The sequence below is a fragment of the Ranitomeya imitator genome, chromosome 6 (assembly GCF_032444005.1).
Source record: "Ranitomeya imitator isolate aRanImi1 chromosome 6, aRanImi1.pri, whole genome shotgun sequence".
Classification (NCBI taxonomy): domain Eukaryota; kingdom Metazoa; phylum Chordata; class Amphibia; order Anura; family Dendrobatidae; genus Ranitomeya; species Ranitomeya imitator.
In genome coordinates, this window is record NC_091287.1 from 500,526,140 (window position 1) to 500,550,126 (window position 23,987).

The following is a 23,987-nucleotide window of genomic DNA, read 5'->3' on the forward strand; positions in this document are numbered from 1 at the left end:
TGTATGCAAAAAGGATTTTCACATTTTTTAAGGGACACAGAAGAGTCCTTAACCCCTTCACCCCAAAGCCTGTTTTCACCTAAGTGACAGGGCCAATTTTTACAATTCTGACCACTGTCACTTTATGAGGTCATAACTCTGAAACGCTTCAACGGATCCTGGTGATTCTGACACTGTTTTCTCGTGACATATTGTACTTCATGATAGTGGTAAAACTTCTTCGATATGACTTGCATTTATTTGTGAAAAAAACAAAAATTTGTCGGAAATTATGAAAATTTAGCAATTTTCAAACTCTTAGTTTTTATGCCCTTAAATTAAAGAGTTATATCACATAATATAGTTAATAAACAACATTTCCCACATGTCTGCTTTACATCAGCACAATTTTGGAAACAATTTTTTTTTGTTAGGACGTTATAAGGGTTAAAAGTTGACCAGCGATTTCTCATTTTTGCAACAAAATTTGCAAAACCATTTTTTTACGGACCACCTCACACTTGAAGTGACTTTGAGGGGTCTATATGACAGAAAATGCCCAAAAGTGACACCATTCTAAAAACTGTACCCCTCAAGGTGCTCAAAACCACATTCAAAACGTTTATTAACCCTCCAGGTGCTTCACAGGAATTTTTTGAATGTTTAAAAAAATTGAACATTTAACTTTTTTTTCACAAAATTTTTACTTCAGGTCCAATTTGTTTCATTTTACCAAGGGTAACAGGAGAAATTGGACCACAAAAGTCGTTGTACAATTTGTCCTGAGTACGCCGATATCCCATATGTGGGGGTAAACCACTGTTTGGGCACATGGCAGAGCTCGGAAGGGAAGGAGCGCCATTTGACTTTTCAATGCAAGATTTGCTGGAATTGAGATCGGAGCCCATGTCACAATTGGAGAGCCCCTGATGTGCCTAAACAGTGGAAACCCCCACAAGTGACACCATTTTGGAAAGTAGACCCCCTAAGGAACTAATCTAGATGTGTGGTGAGCACTTTGAACCTCCAAGTGCTTCACAGAAGTTTATAATGTAGAGCCGTAAAAAAAAAATTTATATTAATTTTCACAAAAAATGATCTTTTTGCCCCAAATTTTTTATTTTCCCAAGGGTAACAGGATAAATTGGACCCCAAAAGTTGTTGTGCAATTTGTCCTGAGTACGTCGATACTTCATATATGGGGATAAACCACTGTTTGAGCGCATGGCAGAGCTCGGAAGGGAAGGAGTGCCATTTGAATTTTCAATGCAAAATTGGCTGGAATTGAGATCGGACGCCATGTCGCATTTGGAGAGCCCCTGATGTGCCTTAACAGTGGAAACCCCCCACACAAGTGACCCCATTTTGGAAAGAAGACCCCCTAAGGAACTTATCTAGATGTGTGGTGAGCACTTTTAACCCCCAATTGTTTCACTACAGTTTAGAATGTAGCATTGTGAAAATTAAAAAATCTTTTTTTCTTTCCACAAAATGATGTTTTAGCCCGCAATTTTTTTTTCCCAAGGGTAACAGGAGAAATTGGACCACAAATGTTATTGTCCAATTTGTCCTGAGTACGCTGATACCCCACATGTAGGGGGGAACCACCGTTTGAGTGCATGGCAGAGCTCGGAAGGGAAGGAGCACCGTTTGAAATGCAGACTTAGATGGAATGGTCTGCAGGTGTCATGTTGCATTTGCAGAGCCCCTGATGTACCTAAACAGTAGAAACCCACCACAGGTGACCCCATATTGGAAACTAGACCCCCCAAGGAACTTATCTAGTTGTGTTGTGAGAGCTTTGAACCAACAAGTGTTTCACTACAGTTTATAACGCAGAGCCGTGAAAAAAAAAATAATTTTTTTTCCACGAAAATGATATTTTATCCCCTATGTTTTTATTTTCCCAAGGGTAACAGGACAAATTAGACCGCAAAAGTTGTTGTCCAACTTGTCCTGAGAACGCTGATACCCCATATGTTGGGGGGAACCACTGTTTGGGCGCATGGGAGAGCTCGGAAGGGAAGGAGCGCCATTTGAAATGCAGACTTAGATGGATTGGTCTGCAGGCGTCATGTTGCATTTGCAGAGCCCCTGATGTACCTAAACAGTAGAAACCCCCCACAAGTGACCCCATATTGGAAACTAGACCCCCCAAGGAACTTATCTAGATGTGTTGTGAGAGCTTTGAACCAACAAGTGTTTCACTACAGTTTATAACGCAGAGCCGTGAAAAAAAAAATAATTTTTTTTCCACGAAAATGATATTTTATCCCCTATGTTTTTATTTTCCCAAGGGTAACAGGACAAATTGGACCCCAAAAGTTGTTGTCCAACTTGTCCTGAGAACGCTGATACCCCATATGTTGGGGGGAACCACTGTTTGGGCACACAGGAGAACTCGGAAGGGAAGGAGCACTGTTTTACTTTTTCAAAGCAGAATTGGCTGGAATTGAGATCGGACGCCATGTCGCGTTTGGAGAGCCCCTGATGTGCCTAAACAGTGGAATTATAACTGAAACCCTAACCCCAACCCTAACCCTAACCCTAGCCCTAACCCTAGCCCTAGCCCTAGCCCTAACCCTAGCCCTAACCCTAGCCCTAACCCCAACCCTAACCCTAACCCTAGCCCTAATAAGAAAATGGAAATAAATACATTTTTTTACATTTTATTATTTTTCCCTAACTAAGGGGGTGATGAAGGGGGGTTTGATTTACTTTTATAGCGTTTTTTTGGCGGATTTTTATGATTAGCAGCTGTCACACACTAAAAGACGCTTTTTATTGCAAAAAATAGTTTTTGCATCACCACATTTTGAGAGCTATAATTTATCCATATTTTGGCCCACAGAGTCATATGAGGTCTTGTTTTTTGCGGGACGAGTTGACGTTTTTATTGGTAACATTTTCAGGCAGATGACATTTTTTGATCGCGTTTTATTCTGATTTTTGGGAGGCGGAATGAACAAAAACCAGCAATTCCTGAATTTCTTTTAGGGGGGGCGTCTATACCGTTCCACGTGTGGTAAAATGGATAAAGCAGTTTTATTCTTCAGGTCAGTACGATTACAGCGATACCTCATTTATGTAATTTTTTTTATGTTTTGGCGCTTTTACACAATAAAAACTATTTTATATAAAAAATAATTGTTTTTGCATTGCATTATTCTGAGAGCTATAACTTTTTTATTTTTCTGCTGATGATGCTGTATGGCGGCTTTTTTTTTGCGGGACAAGATGACGTTTTCAGCGGTACCATGGTTATTTATATCCGTCGTTTTGATCGCGTGTTATTCCACTTTTTGTTCGCCTGTATGATAATAAAGCAATGTTTTTTGCCTTGTTTTTTATTTTATTTTTTGCGGTGTTCACTGAAGGGGTTAACTAGTGGGATAGTTTTATAGAGGGGTCGTTACGGACGCGGCGATACCAAATATGTGTACATTTATTGTTTTTTTTTTTTTTTTTTTTACATAAATAAATGGATTTATTGGGAATTTTTTTTTTTTTTTAATTTGGGTTTTTTTTTTTTTTTACACATTCAATTTTTTTTTTTAACTTTCTAACTTTGTCCCAGGGTGGGACATCTCTGTATTAGATCAGATCGTTGATCTGACACTGTGCATAGCGATCTCATTGCGTTGCTCCGGTGGGAGAGCGCAGGGAGCCCCCGTCCCTGCGCGATCCCCCTCTATGCCGCTGTCACTACTGACAGCGGCATCAGAGGGGTTAAATGCCCGCGATCGGCGATAGCGCCGATTGTGGGCATTGCTGCGGGGTGTCAGCTGTCATATACAGCTGACACCCGCACCCGATCACCGCGGCGCTCAGCGCGAGACCGCGGTGATCGGTGCGCCGTACTAGTACTGCTGCTGGCACAAATGCAGTGCCGGCAGCGCAGTAAAAGTACGGCGCATGGCGCGAAGGGGGTTAAAGGGAATCCGTCACCCAATTTTTGCAGCCCCATCTGAGAGCAGCATAACGCAGTGACAGAAAACCTGATTCCTGCAATGTTTCACTTACAGGGCTGTTTGCTGCAGTTTTGATAAAATCATTTTTTTCTGCTGCAGATCTAGCAGTTCTCTGAATGCTGTGCTCTGTATAACCCCGCCTACACCACTGATTGGCTGCTTTCTGCCCATGCACAGTGTCAAGCTACCAATCTGTGCTAGAGGCAAGGACATACAGAGATCATGAATATGGAGGACTACATGACAGTAGGTTTATTAGTCCTCTAGTGATAATCCCCTGTGAATTTTTTTTTCAAAACTACAATAAGCAACCCAGTAAGTGATACATTGCTTGGATCAGGCTCTCACATTAGGTGGCATACATTCCCTCCAATACAATGTTTCTCATTACCAAACTGCTAACAAACAGCATGGCACTCACCTCTCTGAGGGACTCTGCTCTCTTATGGCATATAATAATTTTACTAACACCTGCAGCTTTCCAGATTCAGCCTCCAAATCTGTGTTACTGCTATAATCCTGGGGAAAGAGCTCATCTAAAGCCTCGTAGAAGCTCTGCTCTTCACAGCCCACACTGGAGCTTTTCTGCTGAATGAAACGAGAGATCTTAGAAATGATGCATAACCATATAAGATCTATAAATCCTGTATAACTCACACTGACCTGGATGGTTTTATAGAGCAGACGCGGGTGGTTGCAGAGTTTCTTCAGTGCCCCGATACACACGAGGTGAGGACTACCCTCACCCGAGCCCTGCAAACAGCGCCTAACAAGACAGGAGCTCAGGAGCTTTTTGTAAAGATCCAGTTGGAACATACAGGGTTTGCAGAAAACAATACTTTCAATCTTCGGAGGGAGAAATTTATTAATGACCTCCTGGGTTCTTCGGAGAATGAACAGACCCGTTAAACGGCCAAGTTCTGTGGCTCTTTCATCTCCTAATTTCTTTTCTTCCTAAGAGGAAAAATTATTAAAGAATATACAGTGTTAAACCATTTGAAAAAAAAAACATATCCTTTACACAAAGTTTAAGAGGAGTTTTCTGCAATGCACAAGCACTTTTTGTCTACTATGCACAAGCACTTTTTGTCTGCTATGCACAAGCACTTTTTGTCTGCTATGCACAAGCACTTTTTGTCTGCTATGCACAAGCACTTTTTGTCTGCTATGCACAAGCACTTTTTGTCTACTATGCACAAGCACTTTTTGTCTGCTATGCACAAGTACTTTTTGTCTACTATGCACAAGTACTTTTTGTCTGCTATGCACAAGCACTTTTTGTCTCCTATGCACAAGCACTTTTTGTCTACTATGCACAAGCACTTTTTGTCTGCTATGCACAAGTACTTTTTGTCTACTATGCACAAGCACTTTTTGTCTACTATGCACAAGCACTTTTGGTCTACTATGCACAAGCACTTTTTGTTATAAGGTCCACCAACTATGTAAGAGGAGAGCTTTCTAGGCATGATCTGATCTGAACAGAGGGTATTGTGCAGGAAGGAGGGGGTGAACTGTAACATCACCTATCCTGAATGGTGGATTCTGAGATATCTACTATACATAAAGGTGTTACCTGCCATTATAATCCTGTCTGTGATGGTAATTAGACTGCTGAAAAGTAATCTGTACAGAATAGGAAGTGTGAGTCTAGTATTAGGCCTAGTGGCTACTATGAAAATTGCAAGATTTTTTATTTTTTATTTTAATGCAGATAATGATATGGAAAAGTTTGAGATGAGTGAATAAATTCAGAGGACCCTGGCCCAGTGGCCCGATAAGTATGCCGGATGGGACCCCTGCGAATCGCCTCCTACAGAGGTCTGTATCTTACATAGGAATGGGACGGAGGTAGAAGATCGCACACAGAGTATGGACAAACATTGTACTGCATCTGGGGGTAAAGCGGACATTTTCCTCAACCCAAGGCAGATAATCTCTGGACTAAACCTCCTAACAATAATGAAAGGCATCTAGACAAGTTGTTCCCTGCTATATGTAGTATGGAGGGTTATCTGCAGATATGAGAAGCCAAGATCGGACTCTACACACTTTATCTGCTGAAGGCTCCCGGGATCTAATTATTGGTTCTTCGTATATTTTTCTGTAAGTGGACAGAGAGCCGAGGATTCCTGGATTTACGAAGTCGATCAATGCATAAAACTCCTGGAGGTCGTTCTGGACCGGAGTGCCTGCAAGAGAGCAAAGAGCATTACAAATCTGTAAACCTGTTTATATTCAGAACTGGAAATGATAAATCCTTATATATAAGAAAAATATAAAGATGAGGTGTCTTTCCCCATTACGTCTTTAAAAATGCAACAGACATTTGGAGAAAAAACACGGGTAACAAGTAATATGGCCAAAATGACTGCTACCACGAAGGTGTAGGACTGAATATGATGCCTATACCATGCAAATGTACTGGCACACAGAACCATAAAAAGACAACACAACGCAAAAAATATATATTTGCTTGCAGTCAAGAAATAGTATAGAAAATAAAGTAGAGCCAAGGGATGTAAGGCAATAATCGACTGCACAAACATGTGTGGGGACCAAAATGAGCCTGCCAGAAAAGCTAAAACACTTAGAAAAAAAAAGGTGGCTTGCACCCCTTCAAGCAGGCCAATACCGCAGTAATACAGTCATAAATGCCATAACGGGAGCTAGGGATCTACGTTTCGCTTGAAAAGCTTCACCTGGGAGTCTGTCTTTTCTATTTTTATCTTGATGTTTTAGTTTGTTTTTTTTTTTAGGGAAAAAAAAAAATCTACCAGACAGGATGATCCTTCTGCCGCAGGACAAGCTGCTGAGCGCTGAAGTCGTCTTTATAGAGCTGTTCTTTAGACGATGGCCTTCGTCACAGATGATGAGGTCGAAGCTCAGGTTCTGTAATTGTTCCAGAGAACGTAATAACATCTCGTAGCTGATGATGAGCACCGGATACAAAGGAGAACCAAGGAACTCCTCCACTTTGTGATCCTAGGGAGAAAGACACAAAATGGATCACTGCACAAAGGTGGAAAGAAAGTGCTTCCGATTTTTCCCTCATCCTCAAGGGCAAAGCTAAAAATTAGGGTGACCTGTCTCAGGGCGCTCCTGTCTGAGCACAGAACAAAGTATGGATACATCAGAAAGCCCTGGGGCCTGATTCATCATCTGTGGGAATTTTTAAGTCACTTTTTCTTTTTCATGTTCTCTTGTGGTATTTTTTTTAAGCGCTAAAAAAAGGTAATTCTTTATGAAAAGTCGGCTTGTTTTTAACGTATGGTACGGCTAGTACCTGATCCACTGCAAATACTCTCATTCTCTCTATTCCCAACCACTTCTGAAACTCTTTCCTCCAGTTCTTCACCAGGCTCCCTGGGGTAACAATCAGAGCCTTCTTCAGGACCGGTTTTCCTCCATAGGGACCTTGACGTAGAAGAGTCCAGATCAAGCAGATACACTGAAGAGTTTTTCCTAAGCCCATCTCATCAGCCAGGATTGCTCCAAATTGGCCACTGACTCTAAAAACAAAAATGTGATTATTAAAGGGTTGTTCAATTTTGAAAAAAAAACAAACATTTTTATATTCTCTTGTTGAGAACTCTTGACTTACAGGGGTTGGCCATGCTTGGGAGATCAAGTCTGCAGTCACTCTATGTGACTGCAGACTTGTGAATCTTCACAGTGTGCGCTGTCAGGATTCTCTGGTGCCGGAGCCTGGCGCGTGACTGCAAGTATGTGATTTGCAAACATGCGGTCATGTGACGACTAGACGTGCGCATGTCTAGTCGGAATGTGACCTGAAGTATGCAAATTGCATACCTGCAGTCACATGACTGCCCCTTCCCAGTGCTGACGATTCCTGACAGCAGGCACAGTGAAAATTCACGAGTCAGAGTGACTGCACATGAGTCCCAAGCCTGGACAACCCCAAAGGTCCTCTACTCAGCATCATCATCATCATCATCTGGGCACCTGTTGTGAATTCTGTGGCAGAGCTCCCTCCTGTGGTCACAAGTGGTACTTCGGCTGATTCTCTCTGTGAGCTTCCGTTGGTGGAGGAAAGTGGTACTGCTGCTTCTGAGTTTCCTTCCTCAGGTGATGTGGTGAAGTCGTTAGGTGCTGCTCTATTTAACTCCACCTAGTGCTTTGATCCTGGCCTCCAGTCAATGTTCTAGTATTGGACCTGTTTCCTCCTGGATAGTTCCTGTGGCCTGCTGCTCTGCATAGCTAAGTTCCGCTTTGCTATTTTGTTTGCTGTTTTTTCTGTCCAGCTTGTCTATTTGTTTTTTCCTGCTTGCTGGAAGCTCTGGGACGCAGAGGGTGTACCTCCGTGCCGTTAGTTCGTTACGGAGGGTCTTTTTGCCCCCTTTGCGTGGTTTTTGTAGGGTTTTGTGTTGACCGCAAAGTTACCTTTCCTATCCTCGCTCTGTTCAGAAAGTCGGGCCTCACTTTGCTAAACCTATTTCATCTCTACGTTTGTCTTTTCATCTTAACTCACAGTCATTATATGTGGGGGCTGCCTTTTCCTTTGGGGTATTTCTCTGAGACAAGGTAGGCTTATTTTCTATCTTCAGGTTAGCTAGTTTCTCAGGCTGTGCCGAGTTGAATAGGTAGCGTCAGGCGCAATCCACGGCTGCCTCTAGTGTGGTTGGAGAGGATTAGGGATTGCGGTCAGCAGAGTTCCCACGTCTCAGAGCTCGTTCTATGTTTTTGGGTTATTGTCAGGTCACTGTATGTTTCTGACCTCTATGTCCATTGTGGTACTGAATTACCTTTCACAACAGTACTGGAGGCCCAAAGTACTAATGATTCTCAATAGAGGGAAAAAAGAAGTTCTGAGACCATTTTTTTTCTCTGCACTGTGTTTTGCCTTTTTTTTCCCCTAGACATTTGGGTGGTTCAGGACACAGGTGTAGCGATGGACATTAAAGGTTTGTCTTCATGTGTGGATTAGCTCACGGCAAGAGTACAAAATATTCAAGACTTTGTGGTTCAGAATTCTATGTTAGAACCAAGAATTCCTAGTCCTGATTTGTTTTTTGGAGATAGAACTAAATTTCTGAGTTTCAAAAATAATTGTAAACTATTTCTGGCTTTGAAACCTCGCTCCTCTGGTGACCCAGTTCAACAAGTTAGGATCATTATTTCTTTTTTACGTGGCGACCCTCAGGACTGGGCATTTTCTCTTGCGTCAGGAGATCCTGCATTAAGTAATATCGATGCGTTTTTCCTGGCGCTCGGATTGCTGTACGATGAACCTAATTCAGTGGATCAGGCAGAGAAAAATTTGCTGGCTCTGTGTCAGGGTCAGGATGAGATAGAGGTATATTGTCAGAAATTTAGGAAGTGGTCCGTACTCACTCAATGGAATGAAGGTGCGCTCGCAGCTATTTTCAGAAAAGGTCTCTCTGAAGCCCTTAAGGATGTCATGGTGGGATTTCCTATGCCTGCTGGTCTGAATGAGTCTATGTCTTTAGCCATTCAGATCGGTCGACGCTTGCGTGAGCGTAAATCTGTGCACCATTTGGCGGTATTACCTGAGCTTAAACCTGAGCCTATGCAGTGCGATAGGACTTTAATCAGAGTTGAACGGCAAGAACACAGACGTCTGAATGGGCTGTGTTTCTACTGTGGTGATTCCACTCATGCTATCTCTGATTGTCCTAAGCGCACTAAGCGGTTCGCTAGGTCTGCCACCATTGGTACGGTACAGTCAAAATTTCTTCTGTCCGTTACCTTGATCTGCTCTTTGTCATCGTATTCTGTCATGGCATTTGTGGATTCAGGCGCTGCCCTGAATTTGATGGACTTGGAGTATGCTAGGCATTGTGGGTTTTTCTTGGAGCCCTTGCAGTGTCCTATTCCATTGAGAGGAATTGATGCTATGCCTTTGGCCAAGAATAAGCCTCAGTACTGGACCCAGCTGACCATGTGCATGACTCCTGCACATCAGGAGGTTATTCGCTTTCTGGTGTTGCATAATCTGCATGATGTGGTCGTGTTGGGGTTGCCATGGCTACAAGTCCATAATCCAGTATTAGATTGGAAATCCATGTCTGTGTCCAGCTGGGGTTGTCAGGGGGTACATGGTGATGTCCCATTTCTGACTATTTCGTCATCCACCCCTTCTGAGGTTCCAGAGTTCTTGTCTGATTACCGGGATGTATTTGATGAGCCCAAGTCCGATACCCTACTTCCGCATAGGGATTGTGATTGTGCTATCGATTTGATTCCTGGTAGTAAATTCCCAAAAGGTCGACTGTTTAATTTATCTGTGCCTGAGCACGCCGCTATGCGGAGTTATGTGAAGGAGTCCTTGGAGAAGGGGCATATTCGCCCGTCATCGTCGCCATTAGGAACAGGGTTCTTTTTTGTAGCCAAGAAGGATGGTTCACTGAGACCTTGTATAGATTACCGCCTTCTAAATAAGATCACGGTTAAATTTCAGTACCCCTTGCCATTGTTATCTGATTTGTTTGCTCGGATTAAGGGGGCTAGTTGGTTCACCAAGATAGATCTTCGTGGTGCGTATAATCTTGCGCGTATTAAGCGAGGCGATGAATGGAAAACTGCATTTAATACGCCCGAGGGCCATTTTGAGTATCTAGTAATGCCATTCGGACTTGCCAATGCTCCATCAGTGTTTCAGTCCTTTATGCATGACATCTTCCGAGAGTACCTGGATAAATTCCTGATTGTGTACTTGGATGACATTTTGATCTTCTCGGATGATTGGGAGTCTCATGTGAAGCAGGTCAGAACGGTGTTTCAGGTCCTGCGTGCTAATTCTTTGTTTGTGAAGGGATCAAAGTGTCTCTTTGGTGTTCAGAAGGTTTCATTTTTGGGGTTCATCTTTTCCCCTTCTACTATCGAGATGGACCCTGTTAAGGTCCAAGCCATCCATGATTGGACTCAGCCGACATCTCTGAAAAGTCTGCAAAAGTTCCTGGGCTTTGCTAATTTTTATCGTCGCTTCATCTGCAATTTTTCTAGCATTGCTAAACCATTGACCGATTTGACCAAGAAGGGTGCTGATGTGGTCAATTGGTCTTCTGCTGCTGTGGAAGCTTTTCAAGAGTTGAAGCGTCGTTTTTCTTCTGCCCCTGTGTTGTGTCAACCAGATGTTTCTCTTCCGTTCCAGGTCGAGTTTGATGCTTCTGAGATTGGAGCAGGGGCTGTTTTGTCGCAGAGAAGTTCTGATTGCTCGGTGATGAAACCATGCGCCTTCTTTTCCAGGAAGTTTTCGCCTGCTGAGCGAAATTATGATGTGGGCAATCGAGAGTTGCTGGCCATGAAGTGGGCATTCGAGGAGTGGCGTCATTGGCTTGAAGGAGCTAAGCATCGCGTGGTGGTCTTGACTGATCATAAGAACTTGACTTATCTCGAGTCTGCCAAGCGGTTGAATCCTAGACAGGCTCGTTGGTCGCTGTTTTTTGCCCGTTTTGACTTTGTGATTTCGTACCTTCCGGGCTCTAAAAATGTGAAGGCGGATGCTCTGTCTAGGAGTTTTGTGCCCGACTCTCCGGGTTTATCTGAGCCGGCGGGTATCCTCAAAGAGGGAGTAATTGTGTCTGCCATCTCCCCTGATTTGCGGCGGGTGCTGCAAAAATTTCAGGCTAATAAACCTGATCGTTGCCCAGCGGAGAAACTGTTTGTCCCTGATAGGTGGACGAATAAAGTTATCTCTGAGGTTCATTGTTCAGTGTTGGCTGGTCATCCTGGAATCTTTGGTACCAGAGAGTTAGTGGCTAGATCCTTTTGGTGGCCATCTCTGTCGCGGGATGTGCGTACTTTTGTGCAGTCCTGTGGGATTTGTTCTCGGGCTAAGCCCTGCTGTTCTCGTGCCAGTGGGTTGCTTTTGCCCTTGCCGGTCCCGAAGAGGCCTTGAACACATATCTCTATGGATTTTATTTCAGATCTTCCCGTCTCTCAAAAGATGTCAGTCATTTGGGTGGTCTGTGATCGCTTCTCTAAGATGGTCCATTTGGTACCCTTGTCTAAATTACCTTCCTCCTCTGATTTGGTGCCATTGTTCTTCCAGCATGTGGTTCGTTTACATGGCATTCCAGAGAATATCGTTTCTGACAGAGGTTCCCAGTTTGTTTCGAGGTTTTGGCGAGCCTTTTGTGGTAGGATGGGCATTGACTTGTCTTTTTCCTCGGCTTTCCATCCTCAGACTAATGGCCAGACCGAATGAACCAATCAGACCTTGGAAACATATCTGAGATGCTTTGTTTCTGCTGATCAGGATGACTGGGTGTCCTTTTTGCCTTTGGCTGAGTTCGCCCTTAATAATCGGGCCAGCTCGGCTACCTTGGTTTCGCCGTTTTTCTGCAACTCTGGGTTCCATCCTCGTTTCTCTTCAGGGCAGGTTGAGTCTTCGGACTGTCCTGGTGTGGATACTGTGGTGGACAGGTTGCAGCAGATTTGGACTCATGTAGTGGACAATTTGACCTTGTCCCAGGAGAAGGCTCAACGTTTCGCTAATCGCAGACGCGGTGTGGGTCCCCGACTTCGTGTTGGGGATTTGGTTTGGTTATCTTCTCGTCATATTCCTATGAAGGTTTCCTCTCCTAAGTTTAAACCTCGTTTCATTGGTCCGTATAGGATTTCTGAGGTTCTTAATCCTGTGTCTTTTCGTCTGACCCTTCCAGATTCTTTTTCCATACATAACGTATTCCATAGGTCATTGTTGCGGAGATACGTGGCACCTATGGTTCCATCTGTTAATCCTCCTGCCCCGGTTTTGGTGGAGGGGGAGTTGGAGTATATTGTGGAGAAGATTTTGGATTCTCGTGTTTCAAGACGGAAACTCCAGTATTTGGTTAAGTGGAAGGGTTATGCTCAGGAAGATAATTCCTGGGTCTTTGCCTCTGATGTCCATGCTCCCGATCTTGTTCGTGCCTTTCATATGGCTCATCCTGGTCGTCCTGGGGGCTCTGGGGAGGGTTCGGTGACCCCTCCTCAAGGGGGGGGGGGGGGTACTGTTGTGAATTCTGTGGCAGAGCTCCCTCCTGTGGTCACAAGTGGTACTTCGGCTGATTCTCTCTGAGCTTCTGTTGGTGGAGGAAAGTGGTACTGCGGCTTCTGAGTTTCCTTCCTCAGGTGATGTGGTGAAGTCGTTAGGTGCTGCTCTATTTAACTCCACCTAGTGCTTTGATCCTGGCCTCCAGTCAATGTATTGGACCTGTTTCCTCCTGGATCGTTCCTGTGGCCTGCTGCTCTGCATAGCTAAGTTCCGCTTTGCTATTTTGTTTGCTGTTTTTTCTGTCCAGCTTGTCTATTTGTTTTTTCCTGCTTGCTGGAAGCTCTGGGACGCAGAGGGTGTACCTCCGTTCCGTTAGTTCGGTACGGAGGGTCTTTTTGCCCCCTTTGCGTGGTTTTTGTAGGGTTTTGTGTTGACCGCAAAGTTACCTTTCCTATCCTCGCTCTGTTCAGAAAGTCGGGCCTCACTTTGCTAAATCTATTTCATCTCTACGTTTGTCTTTTCATCTTAACTCACAGACATTATATGTGGGGGCTGCCTTTTCCTTTGGGGTATTTCTCTGAGGCAAGGTAGGCTTATTTTCTATCTTCAGGTTAGCTAGTTTCTCAGGCTGTGCCGAGTTGCATAGGTAGCGTTAGGCACAATCCACGGCTGCCTCTAGTGTGGTTGGAGAGGATTAGGGATTGCGGTCAGCAGAGTTCCCACGTCTCAGAGCTCGTTCTATGTTTTTGGGTTATTGTCAGGTCACTGTATGTGTTCTGACCTCTATGTCCATTGTGGTACTGAATTACCTTTCACAACAGGCACCATAATAGAGGTTGTTTCCCACTCTCTGTAGGACCGATCATGTCATGCATTACACACAACCCACTGAATTCAATTAATTCAAATTACAGCGGTCAGCCAATGATCCCAGCCGGGAGACACTTAGTGATCATTTTGATCAGTTTTGAAAAAAAGGGCTAAGGAAGGCAAACGATGGAAAAATTTTTAGTGAAACCCAATTACAAAAATGATATTTAGCCTCAGTTAAATGCATTTAAGTAAGGAAAACAATATCCTCTAAGATGGACAACCCCTTAAAAATAGGAAAATTACTGCGGAAAATCCCCCCCGTTCGCCAAAAAAAATAAAAATAATTAGATCCATTTTGTGATCCACTATCTGTCTGGAGCAGAATTGTGCAAAAACTTTAGCGAATGAATTGTGCAAAAATATCTGGATAGTGAAAACCAAACTCACACGGTCAAAGCAAACCTACAAAAATGACAAGGGCTGAAAAAAATAAAAATGGTCCAAAAGTCATAATTAATTTGGTGCAAATATAAAAATGCCTAAAATCAAAACTTTTACTGAAAAGAATAATGAATAGTGTTACATCATTCATATTTGTATTATATGTGCCTGTAATCAAAGATTATAGGGTCACTCCCAAAGTCAAGTTATCCTGATCGATGGGGGGTCCAACCCACTGGGAACCGCCCACCCAGCAATCTAAACAGGGCTTGACCTACCCTCCATCCATTGCCTATAGAGCCGCCGGTAATACCGAGCGCTGTACTCCAGGGACGCCTGTTTACACGGGACTAATACAAACTCCGTAAGGGCGGAATAATTACTAATATGATCGTTCTGCCTCATGCAGCATCTCGGCAGCACATTCTCCTAAGGCTCATGCACACGTCTGTAGATCTCAGCCCGTAATGGACGGTCTGTCTTCGAGACTAACTATCTGAACTCGACAGTGTCATAAATGCCTATGAGGCTGTCGAATTCGGGTCAGGAGATCTGCAGACCATCCATTGTGGTCCATGCTCCGACCGATATCTACGGACGTCTGTATGAGCCCTTACACCGGGTGATGTGCTGCCGAGAATGATGATTTTTATGCCAAGGTGAACCATATCATCAGCAGACGAGCAGGAATTTTGATTGATTGACAGCAGATTGTCCTTAGGACGCCGTCGGACGACCATACAGATCGGACCACAATCTCCTGACCAGAGCATGACCAACTCATATGTTTCTATGTGTCGGGAGGGCCGCCGGCCAGTCCGGGCGATGCGGTGCGATTTATCCGCCCTTTTAATGGCTTCCATTGTAATTCTACATTTCTTTTTTTTAGAAACGTTCTTTCCTACCTCATGCCCATTACACACTCATAAAGAAACAGAATCCCTTCTTTCTGATGGGGCCGTAGATGGACTGCCAGGTATGGATCCACCACCACGTCTACAACGGCACAGCCGGGCTTATTGAACACTTGCTGGTGATATTTCGACGGTCTCGGCATTACTATGGAGTCTTAAAAAACAAGATATAGACAATGTACTCAGAGGAAGAAAGAAAAAAATGCCAAAAACAGAATTCAGCTTTGGGTATGTTCACATGTGGTGGAAAATCCACAATGGGATGTTCACCCTTTGCCATACATAAGGTTAAAGCGGTGGCAAATCCATGACCAATCCGAATTAAAATCTGCAGAATCTGGAGTTTTCTAATTGGGTTTCATTAAAAAAAATTTGCACCATTTGCCTTCTACAGCCTCTGTCTATTGCTAGCTGTAGAATGAGTTAACGGAGTGTATGTCAGTGAGCTCATTCTTCTGTAGATTCTTACTTCTTTATCTGTCTTTTTCAGCGCCTCTCAGCTGACTTATGACCACAGACTAGATCAAAGTTGAATGTGCCAAGAAATAAAGATCCTGTAAGAGCCAAATGGTGCAATATTTTTAATGAAACCCAATTGAAAAAATATTTTTAACCCTAAATACATGGATTTTGTATATAGATATATATATATAAAAAAAAAAAGTATCTCCAAAGAAGGACGGCAAATAATGGGAGGTTTTAGAAATGAGTACTTGGTGTGCGGGGGTCGTGGCGAGGTTTGCAGCATTGGAGGTCTCTGGAGGTGTTGGTTTCCTTGCTTTGGTCTTTCACTGGGTTGGTGAAGGGTTTTATTGGGACGTGATCTGAAGGAGTTTGGGTGGACGCCATTACTGCTGAGTGAAAGCATCTGCCGCTGGTGAAATCTTCTGCCGAGATCGTACCCATCACCTCAATCTCCTTTCCACCAATCATCAGTGTGTGGCCGTCATCCAAGCTTTCCAGGTCCTTCAGCTTGTATCCCGACCCTGTGAAGAAGAAATCCACACACATGTAGGGACACAACACAGGTGACGGCACGCTTACTGGACCAGAGTGTCTCCATCATCATCCTACAAGTCTATGGTGGGAGATTCTTTATCCAACATGTCCATGGTTCGTCTTCCACAATCAGTCAATCACCTACTTGTGGCTACAGCAAACTAAGCTTGGCCAGCATTAAAGGTGAAGGCCTCTCTTATAATGTGATGGCGTATTGATGCACCGGGGTAACGCTGCGTCCTCCTCACTGCACATCGACGCGCGCCGGGACCCTCGCTGTGGACAGGAAACTTAGAAGGGAAAGTGGCACTTCAACTTGGTCCCATTCAGTCTCAGGATGAGTGGGAGTCCCAGACTACCATTCCTAGAATAAGGGCAGGTCCAAGCAATATACTATCACCTTATAAGAGAGGAATACACTTTTAAAGAGAATGTGGATTTTGCTGCCCCATCAGAGAAACATTCTGATGCTGAGTCATTTGCTATAGTTTTCTATAAAACACTATTGTATCCGCTGGAACTCTGCTAGTCTTCTCAATGCCACTGCACACTTACAATTGCTCATTTTTCATTTCTACCCAGTTAATTCTTCTCATTTCTCTGCTCTATGTAGATAGAGGAAGTCTCTTTTTCCTGCATTATCATTCCCCTCTTCAACTCCTGACCCAGCTGCTCCATCCTGACCATGCCAGTGACTTTGGCAGTGACTCATGACTCATACAGGGAAAATTGACCTCCTGTTTCTACACAGAGCTTCAAATGAGTCAGCTAGTCCGTTTCCAATCATATAATGTCATAGACCTAATTGGAAAGGGAAGAATTAGCCGAGCAGAAAGGCAAAATGAGCAATTGTAAGTGCACAGCGCTATATATGATGACTGCAATATATTAAGAGGATAAAAACTTTGATGGGTGGAGGAGGACTTCTTTAATGAAGGCGAAGGGTGAATAATCTCCCACTATCTTCCGTCACGTAATCTCCGATCCTCCCAAAACCTCCTACTCTCCTCCACACTTATTCGTTCCTCACACAACCGCCTCCAAGATTTCTCCCGAATATCCCCCCATCCTCTGGAATTCCACGCCTCAACACGTCTGACTATCCACCACCTTCGGATCCTTCAGACGGAACCTGAAAACCCATCTCTTCAGGAAAGCCTACAGCCTGCAATAACCATTCTGCCACCTCACCAACCGCCCGAGCTGCCGCCACGTCACCGACCACCCGAGCTGCCGCCACGTCACCGACCACCCGAGCTGCCGCCACGTCACCGACCACCCGAGCTGCCGCCACGTCACCGACCACCCGAGCTGCCGCCACGACCACCCAAGCTGCCACCTCACCACCACCAGTGCTGCAGCACACCAAGCTCCTGTCTCTTCCCCATTATCTTGAAGAATGTAAGTCCGCAAGGACAGGTTCCTCTCCCCTCTGTACCAGTCTGTCACTGTAAATTTGTTTACTGTTAACGATATCTATAACCCTGTATGTAACCCTTTTTCACATGTACAGCACCATGATGCTATATAAATAAATAATCTACTATATAATTGTCTAAGGGTCACTTCCGTCTTTCTGTCTGTCACGGATATTCATTGGTCGCGGCCTCTGTCTGTCATGGAATCCAAGTCGCTGATTGGTCTCGCCAGCTGCCTGTCATTGCTGCCGTGACCAATCAGCGACGGCCACAGTCCGATTAGTCCCTCCCTACTCCCCTGCAGTCAGTGCCCGGCGCCCGCTCCATACTCCCCGCAGTCAGCGCCCGCTCCATACTCCCCTCCAGTCACCGCTCACACAGGGATAATGCCAGCGTTAACGGACCGCGTTATGCCGCGGGTAACTCACTCCATAACCGCCGCTATTAACCCTGTGTGACAAAGTTTTTACTATTGATGCTGCCTATGCAGTGGCCACTGTTAGATACTATGTGGGCTGTGCTATATATTACGTGGGCTGTTTATATATTACGTGGCCAGTGTTACATACTACGTGGGCTGTGTTATATACTGCGTGGGCTGCGTTATATACTACATGGCTGCTATATACTACGTGGGCAGTGTTACATACTACGTGGGCTGTGTTCTATACTGCGCTATATACTACGTGGCCACTGTTAGATACTATGTGGGCTGTGCTACATATTACGTGGGCTGTTTATATATTACGTGGCCAGTGTAACATACTACGTGGGCTGTGTTATATACTGCGTGGCTGCTATATACTGCGTGGCTGCTATATACTGTGTGGGCTGTGTTATTTACTGCGTGGCCTATATTAACGCATCGGGTATTCTACAATATGTATGTATGTATATAGCAGCCACATGGTATATACCACAGGCCACGTAGTACTCTTATATACTACGTGGCCTGTGCTATATACTATGTGGCTGCTATATACATACATACATATTTTAGAATACCCAATGCGTTAGAATCGGGCCAACATCTAGTAATAATAATAATAATAAAATTAAAATATCAACACTTTTATTTTTTAAAGCATTCTTACTTTGCAGCATTTTTCCACCCCTATCACAGTAGTGTATATCTCAGATTTGGAGATACTTATCATGTTCTTTTAAACAATTTTTCTTACTGTGTCCAGTTCTGGGCACATTAAAAAAGAAAGACAACGAAAACTGGAGCAAGTTTAGAGAAGAGCCACCAGGATGGTGAGCGGACTGCAAAGTATGTCCTACGAAGAACGGTTAAAGAATGTGGGAATGTTTAGCTTCCATAAAAAGAAGGCCAAGAGGAGACTTAATAGCTGTCTACAAATATCTGAATGGCTGTCACAGTGTATGGGGATCATCATTATTCTAATTGGCAAATGGAAACACGAGAAGAAATGGAAGGAAACTGAAAGGGAGAAGACACAGATTAGATATTAGAAAAAATAATTTGACAGTGAGTGATCAATGAGTGGAACAGGCTGCCACGAGAGGTGGTGAGTTCTACTTCAATGGAAGTCTTCAGAGGCTGGACAGACATCTGTCCGAGATGGTTTAGTGAACCCTGCATTGAGCAGGGGGTTGGACCTGATGACCCTGGAGGTCCCTTCCAATTCTAATATTCTATCATTCTACTTTAAAAATGAGAAAAATATCTGTAAGAAAATCAAAGGTCTCACTACCTTTTCCAATATCTTTGCCCTCCAGGTCCTTTAATGTCACCGATCTCCCTCTAGCAATGAGAACTGCATCTCCCTCCCATTTCTTGTGCTTTTTCTTGGAGGCTTTGCACCAGACTACGCTGAAGTACTTAGCCGGGCAGCTCGGTTCTTCCTCCTCACTTCTATGGTCTGTAACCGGATTTGTCACTCGGAAAGGAGCTGTAAAACCTAAGAAAAGAATAGACTTCATAGTTATCAACTGAGAACGGTCAGCATAAGGCCGGCTTTACAGACAGGCAATGTGTGACAGCAAAGAATATCAATGGCTCGTGTCCAATTACGATGTGACTCAAGTGTCTCAGATGGTCTGGGACGCTAAATCATCACAGTGGATGAAAAATAAGGGAAAAATATGCAACATCACTATCAACCCCAATTTACTTTTGCAGATGTCCTCCTTGTCTCCTACATGATATCTCAAGCTTTAGCCCTTTGGGACCACCTAAAGTCTAAAGTACCGTTTTCCACACTCTTCACCTCCATGATTGGGTAACCCACGATTTCGCCAAAGTCTGAGTATGTCATCAAAGTGGATTAAAGGCCTACATCATATCAGCGTTTAGGGGTATGACCCTTGTCCTGTTTTCAGGAAGTTCATGAGATGCCTACATCGGAAATCTTTAGGTATAATTGGCTCATTTTCTGTTGAACGATTATAGACCAGTCGTTCAGGGCTCGGATACTTGTCTGGCGAATAATGATGCCAATACGATCGTTCTGTCCCCATACAGCATCATGTTACCTGAAACACAACTGTTTTATCAGCAAGACATCGTCCGGTGTGACGAGGATTTACGTGCCAGCATAAACAATCCATCTCCCATTTTGTTCACTGTCGTAAGATTGATGGCATCGTTACATGGTCCGATAGTCGTGAACAAGCTCCTCCAAATGAACCTTTACTTTTTCTTGAAACTGCCGGCTACACAATTCTCTCTAGGGCGGCCATTTTTTCAATAGTGTTTCGTCTCTAGTAAATATTAGGCAACAACATTATTTTGGGACCTGCCCTATTGTTTTACCTCTGATCATGTTTGTAAATTTCGTTGTATATATGTTGTTGGATAGGCTCTTCTCAAATGGGGGCAAGAAAATCCATTTTATCTGTTTCCTATTCTTTTGCATGTTTGTCACACTTTAATGTTCACGATCGCCAGACAAATGTAAATATTAGACAAAAAGATAACACAAGTAACACAAAATGCAGTTTTTAAATGAAGGTCTTTATTATTAATGGAAAAAGAAATCCAAACCTACAGAGCCCTGTGTGAAAAAGTGATTGACCAAAAACTGCGGTTTATCACATCTTTGGGAAGTAGAGTTCAAATTCCCTAGCCACACCTGTTCTCAGTCAAGAAATCACTTAAATAGGACCTGACTGACCAAGTGAAGTAGACCAAACGATCCTCAAAAGTTAGACATCATACCGCGATCCAAAGAAATTCTGAAACATAGTAATTGAGATCTATCAGTATGGAAAAGGTTATAAAGCCATTTCTAAAGATTTGAGACTGCAGCGAACCAAAGTGAGAGCCATTATCTACAAATGGTGAAAAGCATGGAACAGTGGTGAACCTTCCCAGGAGTGGCCGGCTGAGCAACGACAACTCATCCAAGAGGTCACAAAAAACCCCACAACAACATCCAAAGAACTACAGGCCTCATTTGCCTCAGTTAAGGTCAGTGTTCATGACTCCACCATAAAAAAAAAGAGCCTGGGCAAAAATGGCCTGCATGGTACAGTTCCAAGATGAAAACCACTGCTGAGCAATAAGAACATAAAGGCTCTTCTCAGCTTTGCCAGATAACATCTTGATGATCCCCAAGACTTTTGGGAGAATACTCTGTGGACTGACGAGAAAACAGTTGAACTTTTTGGAAGGTGTATGTCACATTACATCTGGCGTAGAAGTAACACAGCGTTTCAGAAAAGTAAAATATGGTGGAGGTAAGTGTGATGGTCTGGGGCTGTTTTGGTGCCTCAGGACCTGGAAGACTTGCTGTGGTAAATGGAACCATGTATTCTGTTGTCTACCAAAATATCCTTAAGGAGAATGCCCGGCCATCTGTTCATGACAACAAGCTGAAGCGCACTTGGGTTATACAGTAGGACAGTGATCCAAAACACACCAGCAAGTCCACCTCTGAATGGCTTAAGAGAATCAAAATTAAGACTTTGGAGTGGCCTAGTCAAAGTCCTGACCTTAATCCAGTTGAGATGCCGTGGCATGACCTTAAAAAGGTGCATCATGCTTGGTAACCCTCCAATGTGTCTGAATTATAACAATTCTGCAAAGATGAGTGCACAAAAATTCCTCCAGAGTGTTATAAAGACTCATTGCCAGTTATCGTAAATGCTTGATTGCAGTTGTTGCTGCTAAGGGTGGCCCAATCAGTCATTAGGTTTAGGGGCAATCACTTTCACACAGGGCCCTGTAAGTTTTGATTTCTTTTCCCCTTACTAATAAAGACCTTAATTTATAAACTGCATTTTGTGTTTACTTCTGTAAGGGTGCGTGTCCACGGTCCGGATTGTCGGCGCTTGGGATGGAGCGGAAAACCCGCTCCGCCCAAAGCCTCGCCCCCTTCTGTACGCGCGGTAATTCCAAATGTGTTCAGTGACACACCCGGAATCGCTGCATCCCACACATAAGACTGTGTTATTTACCTTGCGGCGACGGAGCATCGCCACAAGGTAAACAGACATGCTGCGTTCTAAAAAGATGCGCCGCATGTCGGTAAACGCAGGGCCGCCGGATGCATGTTTGCACGCATAGTGGAGGCGGGATTTCATAAAATCCCCTCCACTATGCTGTAACATCTAGACGCTGCGGGTTGAACGCTGCGGCTGTACGAAGCGTTCAATCCGCAGCTAATCCGGATGTAATCCGTCACGTGGACACATACCCTAAGGAGGAAGACCAGGCTGCAAGTACCTGTATTGAGCCGGGTCCGGAACTGCTGAGGCTGCATCCTCTGCTTCATGGTGGACGTCAAAAAGGACCGGACCGGGGCTCTGACCCAGAAGCTGGGAGCGCGGATGAAAGGGAAAAGCGTACGCAGCAGAGCAGTTTGGCACCAACCCAGGGCAGCGCGCACAGAGGTGAGCGGCGTGCTCCGCTTCCCCTCCCCACCACAGAGTACCGGCGCTGCGGCAGAGCCCTACCGTCTGAAGAGGACCGCCACGCTGAGGGGAGCAGTGTGCCCAGTAGCAATCCAGGGGGAGGGACCGCTGCAGAGAGTGCAAAGCCAGGTGTGTTCAGCAAGTTATGTGAACGATAGGGGCAGCACGGTGGCGCAGTGGTTAGCACTGCAGCCTTGCAGCGCTGGAGTCATGGGTTCTAATCCCACCCAGGACAACATCTGCAAAGAGTTTGTATGTTCTCTCCGTGTTTGCGTGGGTTTCCTCCGGGTACTCCGGTTTCCTCCCACATTCCAAAGACATACTGATAGGGAATTTAGATTGTGAGCCCCATTGGGGACAGCGATGATAATGTGTGCAAACTGTAAAGCGCTGCGGAATATGTTAGCGCTATATAAAAATAAAGATTTATTTATTTTATTTAACGATAAAATCACCGCCCTAAGCAACATATAAGGTGACCAATGACAGGCTGCAGTGGTCACATGACGGATGTATGACACAGGAGCAAAATTAGCGGAGACTAGATTTGGTGCAAAACAGTTCGCAGGGCCCAAGGTCCATCATCCACATCTGTAGCCACTGGAAAGGAAGTCTGATAAGCAACTCTTTCCTGATGGAGTCAGGGCTGTGGAGTCGGTAAGCTAAACCTCCGACTCCTCAATTTCAATGACACTGACTCCACCAAAATGGGCTCCGACTCCACAGCGGTTTTCAGTAGCCGGCCTGGTGCAATGTCATCATTGGGGTGTGACGCACACAGAACGTCACTCCAGACCGGCTAATCATAAGAGCCGCAGATTATTATTATTATAGCGCCATTTATTCCATGGCGCTTTACATGTGAGGAGGGGTATACATAATAAAAACAAGTACAATAATCTTAAACAATACAAGTCACAACTGGTACAGGAGGAGAGAAGACCCTGCCCGCGAGGGCTCACAATCTACAAGAGATGGGTGAGAATACAGTAGGTGAGGGTAGAGCTGGTCGTGCAGCGGTTTGGTCTATCAGTGGTTACTGCAGGTTGTAGGCTGGTCGCAATTCGACAATTCTCCGCCTTTCCGTCCAGCAGCTACAGATTACGGAAATGGCCAATGGACCTAGCAAATCGATTTGCCCCTACTCTAGCTGGGACCACCGATCCAGCAGTGCCACAAGAGCGGAGGGATTCGATAGATCAGTTTTTCAGTGTTATTTTGTGCCGGCTGCTGTGCAAAATTCAAAAATGTCTGACGACCCCTTTCATTTCTTCCCCGAGAAATTTTATTTTATTTTTTTTGCTGTCTTTTTAGTTTTTCTTCAAACTGAATCCGATCACTTTACATTTCTAGGTCTTTTATTATGAAAGATGGGCAGAAACAGGAAAATAACATTGCATTAGATGTGGGAATTTATTAGAATCCAACACAGTAAAAACAGCTGCCTACTTGCCGAGAAAATTCAAGAAAAACCTGAGCATAGCCATGCAAATGAGAAAAACAGGAAAACAGACCCCCGCCCCCTGCAATGAATACGGAGCAGACACTGGATATCCTTAGACAGCCGGACCTTAGTGGTGCGTGTAGGGACTGCTGCGTGTAGGGACTG

At 44.3% G+C, this 23,987-nt stretch overlaps 1 protein-coding gene across 1 annotated transcript in view; it reads right to left on the reverse strand.

Moving 5' to 3' along the window:
- RAD54B (RAD54 homolog B) overlaps positions 1-23,987 on the reverse strand; it is a 91,335-nt gene that overhangs the window by 14,576 nt on the left and 52,772 nt on the right. The window contains exons 4-11 of the mRNA XM_069731710.1: positions 19,216-19,422; positions 15,794-16,066; positions 15,072-15,234; positions 7,237-7,462; positions 6,728-6,935; positions 6,003-6,142; positions 4,614-4,904; positions 4,372-4,535 (exon numbers count right to left, since the gene is read on the reverse strand). Of these exons, the coding sequence (XP_069587811.1) occupies positions 4,372-4,535; positions 4,614-4,904; positions 6,003-6,142; positions 6,728-6,935; positions 7,237-7,462; positions 15,072-15,234; positions 15,794-16,066; positions 19,216-19,422 (1,672 nt within the window). The remainder of the gene's footprint in view (positions 1-4,371; positions 4,536-4,613; positions 4,905-6,002; positions 6,143-6,727; positions 6,936-7,236; positions 7,463-15,071; positions 15,235-15,793; positions 16,067-19,215; positions 19,423-23,987) is intronic.